Source organism: Seriola lalandi, unplaced genomic scaffold (assembly GCF_002814215.2).
Source record: "Seriola lalandi dorsalis isolate HSWRI2012SDOR001 ecotype SW California unplaced genomic scaffold, Sedor1 jcf7180002054940, whole genome shotgun sequence".
Lineage (NCBI taxonomy): Eukaryota > Metazoa > Chordata > Actinopteri > Carangiformes > Carangidae > Seriola > Seriola lalandi.
Window position 1 is genome coordinate 421,407 of NW_019525491.1, and position 8,694 is coordinate 430,100.

Below are 8,694 nucleotides of genomic sequence, written 5' to 3' on the forward strand. Positions count from 1 at the left end.
GATAACTAATGTACAGTTTCTATAGTTCTTTCTATAGTTTCAGCTGGTTGATATTCACCACGTATAATTAGTATCTGCTGTTGCTAATAACTGACTGCAGGTCAGCTGTGCAGAGAAAGCCGCTGCATCATTAATAAAAACTTTGTGGCTTCACAGGTTATTACCAAAACGATTTAATATTTTTCTGTAAAGATCATGTGAGACGCAACGTACTGAGGAACTAAAAAACTAAAATGAGGAAAAACTTACTACAGTTTTGTTTATCACACACACACACACACACACACACACACACACACACACACACACACACACCTAGTGTTGTTTAACTCCTCTGTAGATTCTTTATGTGGATAAAAAACAACAAAAAAAACAAACATATGGGACCGTAAGCAAGTGATACAAACTATTATTTTACCCATTTAAAATTTATTTTCAAAAATACAAAACAAGGAAAATAAGTATATGTACACAAACACTATTAAAATAGAATATGTATTGTACAAAATATGTACAGCTATCCTCAGACTGAAAACAAATCCTATCTGGTCCTTTTGTCCTTGATGGTGTAGTGAAGGACTAATGGTTGGGCCTGGGAGAGAAAAATTGTAAAAAAAAAATAAATTAAAAATTAAATTATTACTTTTGCATCTGACACATTTAGAAGTTGAATAATCAATACATTTTGAAGTGATGTAAAAAGTGAGTGTAAGTATTAAGGTTAGCGATTGAGAATTTGCCATTAACACAGCATCAGTGAACTTTCTCCTGATTTTCAAAATGAGCTAGTAAAAAGAAAATCTGTTCAAGTGTGAAGGAATGTATGACATTTGTTGGCACTAGTGGACACTGGCTGTACTGTACCTTGCCAAACCAGTGTGAGAGCCATAGTCGTTTCATGGTCATGTGATCGGGCAGAGACTCGTTATTGAACAACATCTGGACCTATAGGGAGACCACACAAACAGATGTGAAGGGGAATCTGAAAGCAACAGCTGGGATTATTTTTATATGTGAAACGTTAGTAAAAGATGCGACAAAGAAGCAGAATACATTTAAAAAAAAAAAAAAGCATACTCTTGATGTATTGTGTCTTGTGTCTCCATCATGAACTCATTTGTTAAATGAGGCTTAATCACAATAATAAAAACACACGTGTCCTTTAATTGAAGATTTAACTCAAACGGCCTTCGGCGAGTCACAGGAAATCTACTCCTTCCCTACAGAGCTGAGGGAAACATGGCTGACACCAACAGGTTTGTTAGCTAAAAAGATCTGGACAGGGTTTCAGCATTTCTCTCCTGTTTCTTTACTGTTGTGACTTTGTTTAATTAAAAAAGGCATTTGGAGTGGCAAGTGGAATAAAAATGTTCATAAACAAGGTTAACACAAAGGTTTTATTCATGGTTTTCTCAGGCAGCTCTCTGCAAGCGACAACACACAACAATCCTGCTTCAGAGTTTAGGATCGGCTCTTCGACCAGTTACCAAACGGTCGGCCGTCTTTAAAAAGGTTACCCACGGTTTAAAGAGTCTTTATGTTGTCGGTTCAACACAGGCTCTTGGTTGGTTCTCAAAGTAACACAACGACAGGATGTATGACCATGTTGCTCATGGGTTTCAAACACTTCCTGTAGTAAAACATCTAAAAAGGAAAAAATCTAAATCAGACGGGGGTCCGTGGTCTAATCTGTGTCAGTTTAGGACTTTGATGTGAAAATTTGGAGAGCCACCAGCATAGAGTGCATGTCGTGTTGCTATGGTTACATGCAGGTCACCCATGGTTAATTTTACAACATTTCATTCCGCTCATGAATCTCATTAGTAAACTCTCAGCACAACAGGTTCTCGATAAACGTTGAGTAAATGACAAAAAAGGAACCCGCGAGTGTCACCAGTGTTTCTCAGTCGGAAATTCTTCACAACAATAAACTGCTCCAAAGCCAAACGCTGATTTAAAGTAAAGTAAAAAGGTGTGTGCACATGAAATAAAACGATCCAGGTGTAATTACTAGAGATGTATTCTTTGTCTTCCATAACTTTCTCTCGTGATGCAGCTCAACTGCCACATTTCACACATTCATCCTCATTAGCAAAGGCCAAGTAAATGTTGATAAACCTGGAGTGTACGGTCACGTGCACCGTCACGTCTTCTTGTATCGGATCGCTGACTATGACCGACTGACCTGGTGTTTTTCCACGTTTAGCCGATGACAGAGCACTTTCCGTAGGTGTCTCACTTCCGCTCGGACAGAACAGCGAACAAACTTCTGCTGTGGAGACGAGGTCAAACACACACATGTAAATCTTCAGGGAGGGAAAACGACCAGTCAATGACACGTTCAAAAACAAAACAAGTCTTTACTGCTCCAACACTTGTGGTCACCGGGGAGCTAATTAGGCAGATGTCTTGTTTACACTGCAGGTTTAGATGCCTGTTTACTGAACAATGGAAAATATCCCTCATTTTCTTTGCTTGAATTTACTTTTTGTTGACTTACACTTCTGCTTTTGCTGTTCAGTAAAGTAAAAAGCCTGACAGTCATAAATGTCTCTTTAGATTTGCTCGTAACACTTGAGGCACTGGCTGGTGTCTCTAAACTGCTGTTTTAAATTTTCGCATTTTAAAAAAAAAAAAATGTTTTTAAAATGTCTATCCAACACTAAACACGTTTCCAAGCCTATAAGAAAAGCAAACTAATAATGAGGAAACGGTGTATCAACAGTGTGAGGGCATACTCCCGTTACAGTTCAGATTTACAGCTGACAAAATCCCAGGTTACTGCTGGACGCTTTCCAGTCTCAGCTGACTTATTACACGCTCTTAAGCCAAAGAGCTAAATTTCCTTTCCCCCTGCATGAAGTACAAGACTGTATTTCTTTAAAAGCAGAGGCAGAAATTTCATTTACCAAATTTCCACCTCTGTAAAAACAGATGAGGATGAATGGACGAGCTGCACGTCCAATCAGCTTCAGTAACAAAGGTTAAGAGTCAAAAGTCAAATCCAGAACACTACAAGGACAAAGCTTTCCTTGGAAAGCCGATCCAACATTAGACTCCAGAGCGCGTTTACGCTTTTGTCTTTATATTTTAATAAGGACGCTGGCTCATCTATTTCCACACAGAGGTTACGGAGAAAGACAACTGTGCAGCACGAGTCAGGAATGGAACAAATGAAGCTGCATGTTACTATTATTATAATGTAATATAAGTTACAACAATAAACACATTTCAACTACACACAGTGGTCAGAGAGGACAGGGGTGTGTAATGATGCCCTAACACTTGCAGCAGCAACCAGGTCTCATCTGTTTCAGTGCACCATCAAGACCATAACATCTCCCATTCAAACTGATCTGGAAACAGTGAAAACATTTTTTTAAAACTAATTCTGAAATCTTGATTTGGATCTAAAACCGGAGGAGGGACGAGCAGCAGCACACATGCGTTTGTTAAACGAGGCTGCCCTCTGCTGGCTGACTGAAGTCTCTGCAGTCGGTCTAATAATGAGGGTCGGGGCAGCGTGAACAATAAGCACAGTGGAATTTGACACAAGCCATGTGTTTTAGTTAAACTGCTCTCCCAATGATCATTATTCAAGTCTTGATTCAGTGAAATCTGGGCATTATACCTCGACACACACCTCCCTGGACAAATGGGCCTGTCAGGAGTGTCTGGCCACACAGAGAAAACCCCAGTAACAACTGACAAGCTCGGCATTTTTTTCACTTTGGTGGGTTTGGAATTGTTTAGCAAGCAGTGTTTCAAACACCTTTACATTTACATTGCCAGGATGTAAAGTCACGAGGAAAAACTATTAGAATATGAAAATCTAACAGCTTTGTTTTAAATTGCTAAGAGAATCAAACACTATAAATGATCTGTTGCCATTATTTATTCCAGGCAAGGTCAGGCTGGGTTTGGCCAAAATAATATGTGCTGATACAACTTCCCCAAAACTCTGATTTTAACCATATATTTTATATTATTTAGAAAAATGAACAGAAATCTTGACATGACAGATTTAAGAAAATAAATGTATAAAACCCTGCAGGTGGTGAGCTCCTCTGTTTGAACCAGATATCTGCTGCAATCCATTTCCAGTTTTTTCATTTTGTTGATTTGGACAAAACAACCCAGTTTCGTGACAGAGCCACAGTGGTGCTTCAAACTGATCTTTAAATCATGAACACACACATCTGGCAGCTCATAGTTGCTGCTTTGAAGTAGATCTTATTATTATTAATTATAAAATCTCCAGTTATTGAGAGATTAGTGGTCAGGGTGGGAAATAAAGAACGATTACAGCATGCTTCACTGGCGTACTTGTCCCACTTATCCCTGTCTCTCAGTGCGCACGAGGCTTTCGTCTGCAGTCGGACTAACCAGCTCTGAGCGCTGATTTCTGCTGCTGCTGCAGATGTCATTGTGCCATGTATTTGCTTAGCAGCTAAAGGCAGAAAATGACTTGTTAAGGCTTCAGAGAATCCGCCCCTAGAGACATGCTTTGCCAAGTCACTTTTGAAAGCATCCATAACCAGCTCAACAATTTCTCCAAGTACACAGACTATTACTGAAATACAATGCTAAATACATCTAGGGTAGTTTTATTGGTATGAATGACTTACCTGAAGAGTAAGTTTTGTCTTATCTTTTCCAGCGAGTGATGAACTGTAAAGACAAAGCAGAAGAGACAGTAATGAAAAATACAGGACAGGTTTATCTTGAAAACTCGTAACTAACAAAACACATTCCAACACAGTCGCCTTCGTATTCATATTATGAGACTTCTGTCAAAATGATTGTATTTTAGAAAAACACACAGAGATCACTTCAAGATAAATCCGTGGGAGCTCACCTTAGCCTTTCTAAACACAGTGAAACCTGCTCATCGTATCTGTAGAAGTGAGCTTTCGAATGGTCAAAGCTCGTGTACGGTAAACCTGTAGCATCAGGTACTGCATCTGGTGAGAAGAGAAATAAAGTCTAACTTTACAAAACGAAGAACAAATTAATCACCACGCTGTTGACCGTCCAGGTTACTGCAGTGTGGTCAACCCAACAATATATCTCATCACCCATATATAATTCAGGGAAGCTGTCGTTCATTGTCGGGATGTTTGGGAAAAAAAAGTTGAATAAAATGTTCCACTGTCGTCCATTTCCAATAAATGTCATATGATCCTTGGCAAGTGCAGCACATTGGTGAGTTTTAAACCAACAATGTCACATAAATAGGAGAGAAAAAAAAGTTTAATCCCAAATCTGATCTAAAGTGAAATCACAGATGGAGACACAAAGTGAGGACTTACCGTCCCCGGTGGGTTGGATGACTCTCTCTAACCCACGTGACTGATAAAATTCCTTTATTCGTTTGTCTTCACCTGTTTAAAAACAGGAACGCACCATGAGACTTATTACACCAAACATTTTCCAGCACGCTGGCACAGAGAACAGAATTTTTTTACATACTTTCTTGAAGTCCAGGCACCAGTTTGTAGACAATGTCTTGCATCACTCGATCCAGTTTGAGGTTGAGTAAAGGCTGCGTCTCGTGGATTTTGATGTTGCACATCGGACAATACTTGCTTGTTTGCAGGTATTTCACAATACAACTTTTACAGACTGTAGAGCAAGAAGAAAAACAGTCATTTTATTCTGATTAGCCTGATGACGTCCTGGTGAAAATGATTGCGAAATGGCAGAAAAACTTGTGAATGAAAGGAGAACAGATTATTGTTTTTTGTCCAGCTCTGTTAAAACTCACAGGTGTGCAAACACTCTGTAATTGTTGTGGCATCTATGAAGTATCCCGCACACAGGTAGCAGACGATGTGTTCGTTCAGGTCCTTGATCTTCAACTTCACCTCCTCCTGTTAAGACAAACAAAAAGGTGTAAACGTTAATTTATCCCCCGAACAAAGAAGCACAATTCATCTGCTTAAACTCAAAACAAACTTCTCATCTGAAAGCAAAAGATGTACAAATTTTGGTTTATGTTCTGAGGGATAAAGACTGCTTAAAAGACTAATCCGCCCTAAAACAACAGTCAGGTGCCCACATGAACACTGCACCTGGTTTTGCTTGCTATAAATCCTTCCTCCTGTCCATGCCGGCCTTAGAGAGATTGCCTTGTTAGTATGAAATTCTCCCTCTCTGGTTTACTTCTGACAGTTTTTCCATATTGAATTTTGTTCTAAAAAGATGAGACTGTGGATTTTGTAACTTAAGGGGATCTCTTTCTGTCAGACCAGGAGAAATGATATGCAGCAAGCTAAACCTGTGTCACATATGGTAATGTGAGTACTGTTTTAAGACAGACTTGAAAAATTGCGAATTTATCCTTTATAAAAACAGCTGAACCAGAAACCGTGACTCCGTGAGCAGCAACTCCAGGTCAAGAAACAAAAACTTTTGACTGATTATATAATGAATAGCAGTGTGAGTTTAACCTAAAAACCAATGTTATGACTGCTACATAATGAGCCTCAAACTGAACTGAGGACTCAGCACTGCACCTTTCCGTTGTGATCTTAAAGCCTGGGATGTTTATTCTTTCAGCTTTCTTCACACAGTGCACTAGGTTTAATACAGAATAAACACTCAGCGGCCACTTCAATAAGAATTGTATAAACATACAATCAAGACAATGTTTTTTTTTACATTTCAGAAATATTCAAATCCAATAATGCAGTCCAGAACGACACCACAACTGACTTACGACATCAACATTAAAACATATGATTTAATAACCTCTATGAACATTACAGTCATCACACAAGTAGACTTGAAGGCTGAAAGCTGCATTACATTGCATTGTACAGATGAACCGTCTCTCTCCCCGAAACAGAGCTTTTCCAAAACAGCCAGCAATGTGTGTGTGTGTGTGTGTGTGTGTGTGAAGCTGAAAACTCTGGTTTGGTGTTTCGGTGTGAACAAATAAAGCTTTTAGCAAAAGGATGAATTAAGCCAGTCAAGTTAGGGTCAGTGACTGTGTGGCAGTAAAGTTAAGATCAGATTTAGTCTCCTCTAACTTCCACTGTGATCGTTCATTTTAAACACCAGTAAAGCCGAATACACAGCAGAGCATTTTCCGATTTTTATAGATTGATGACTTTCTTTGTAATATCACATTTTAAGCCGTATATATGCTGAAGACACTTCGAGCATGAAAAGAAACTTGGTCTGCTGGACTGTCCATCTCACTCCTCAGTTTGCTGTGTCAAGACCCACAGGGTGCCGTTTAGCAGCTGACCCTGACCTTTGACCTCCCAGTGTAACGAAGAAAGTAAAACCGAATGACCGGTGAAGTTTTAAAATTAAACTACGCTGAACGTGAAAGGGCTGGACAGTTTTTTTTTTTTTTTTTTTTTTTTTACAAGTGGGTCAGAGGCCAAATCCGGTTTTCGGACCGACGGGGTCAGCTGAGAGCAACGTCACAGAACAACTCCACAACACCGAACAAACTAATGTAACCGCTGCAAATAACGTGGAGTTGTTGTTCCCGTTAGACACACACACGCCGTTAGTTCGTTATACAACAGGCGGAGCGAGAACCCGCGGAGTCAGCAGCCGTTACCGTCCCTGCTCGCTCATTTAGCGTTTGAACAAACAATAAAGTCCCGGTTGAACTGGTGAACGCGGCTGAGTTTATGGGCTAAAAACGAGCGGAATAACAGTTAGTAAACGAGATTTTAAGCACGTTGAGACAGAACAACACGGGTAGACCGCCCCCCCCCCTCCTCCTTTCGCCCCCGGTCCACGCATGCTCACACACGGCTCTCTTCAGCATCGCTCTCCCTCTCTCTCCATCAGCGCCGCGGAGACGACAACGATCTCCCGTAAATGCGCGGGTTTAACTCGCCTCTGCCGGAGTCTGACTCCCCGCACGTTTCTGTCCCGGCGGGAATGAGCTCTAACAACACGGCCACTCACCTCGTTCCTCAGCGGGTCCAGTTTGTAGACGGACTGTAGCTGATTTCGTAGCCGCATCGCTATGGCCATCGGACCTTGCTCCGCCATCTTTGAGAATTATGCTTACTTCCGGGTAAACCGGATGTGGTATATTCAGCAAGCTAGAGAAGGCGGGTAACTGTGAAATATAAACAAAACAAAATCAATGAATAAATAGTATGAATGTAAAACTAATAAGACGCTTCTTTACCATCCAAAAATAAAATAATAATAATAATGAAAATAAAAAATAAATAAAATAGAGTTTTTCCACGTCATCATTGTATGCAGGCCTGCACATTTTCTTAACTTTATCATGTAAGATAAATAAATAAACAAACATACCAATAATAATGATGATGATCACGCACTTTCTACACCAAATTAAGAGAAAACTGAGTCAAGTGGTTCCTAGTAGATAGGCTTCCCCTCCAACCCCCACCAAGACTGTTAATTTATACCCCGTGGTATCTGACAAAAACATAACTGTATAAATGTATAAACTGGCAATAATTATTTCATGTATATTAACTACCTTCTAACCTTACTAGGCAAGCTCTCATCTAATCCTACAAACTGAAACAATTTAAAAACGTTTCACCCCAAAATAGATTAGTGGGTGTTAATCTGCTGGATTATCAAGCAAAGATGTGTGTAATTGCTGTAATGGGTGTCATCTGCTCACCACTAAATTTTTTCTCAAGAGCCTCCTAGAAAGTTAATCCAACCATGGTTAAACAT

The 8,694-nt window shown here is 39.8% G+C and overlaps 1 protein-coding gene across 2 annotated transcripts; it reads right to left on the reverse strand.

Annotated features, from left to right (window-relative positions):
* Positions 1-409: 409 nt before the first annotated feature.
* On the reverse strand, positions 410-8,065 carry pcgf1 (polycomb group ring finger 1). Of its 2 annotated transcripts, none has more exons than XM_023393589.2 (9): positions 7,936-8,065; positions 5,768-5,873; positions 5,473-5,625; positions 5,313-5,384; positions 4,859-4,964; positions 4,629-4,671; positions 2,186-2,269; positions 865-945; positions 410-592 (listed from the first exon to the last, which is right to left on the reverse strand). In XM_023393589.2, exons 1-9 carry the CDS (start codon positions 8,020-8,022, stop codon positions 542-544), a joined length of 783 nt encoding a protein of 260 aa, XP_023249357.1. In that variant the 5' UTR covers positions 8,023-8,065; the 3' UTR covers positions 410-541. The 2 variants fall into 2 exon arrangements, with proteins under 2 accessions (XP_023249357.1, XP_023249356.1); XM_023393588.2 differs by having other exon boundaries at positions 2,186-2,272.
* Between the last annotated feature and the right edge of the window lie 629 nt (positions 8,066-8,694).

What these genes read in the sequence shown, in the direction of transcription:
- pcgf1 (XM_023393588.2), bottom strand. Translation starts at nt 8,022, where the DNA reads ATGGCGGAGCAAGGTCCGATGGCCATAGCGATGCGGCTACGAAATCAG. An exon ending in CTGTGTTTAGAAAGGCTAAG is followed by an intron (nt 4,672 to 4,858) that starts GTGAGCTCCCAC and finishes TTGTCTTTACAG; the next exon opens with TTCATCACTCGCTGGAAAAG. An exon ending in TAAACGTGGAAAAACACCAG is followed by an intron (nt 946 to 2,185) that starts GTCAGTCGGTCA and finishes GTCTCCCTATAG; the next exon opens with GTCCAGATGTTGTTCAATAA.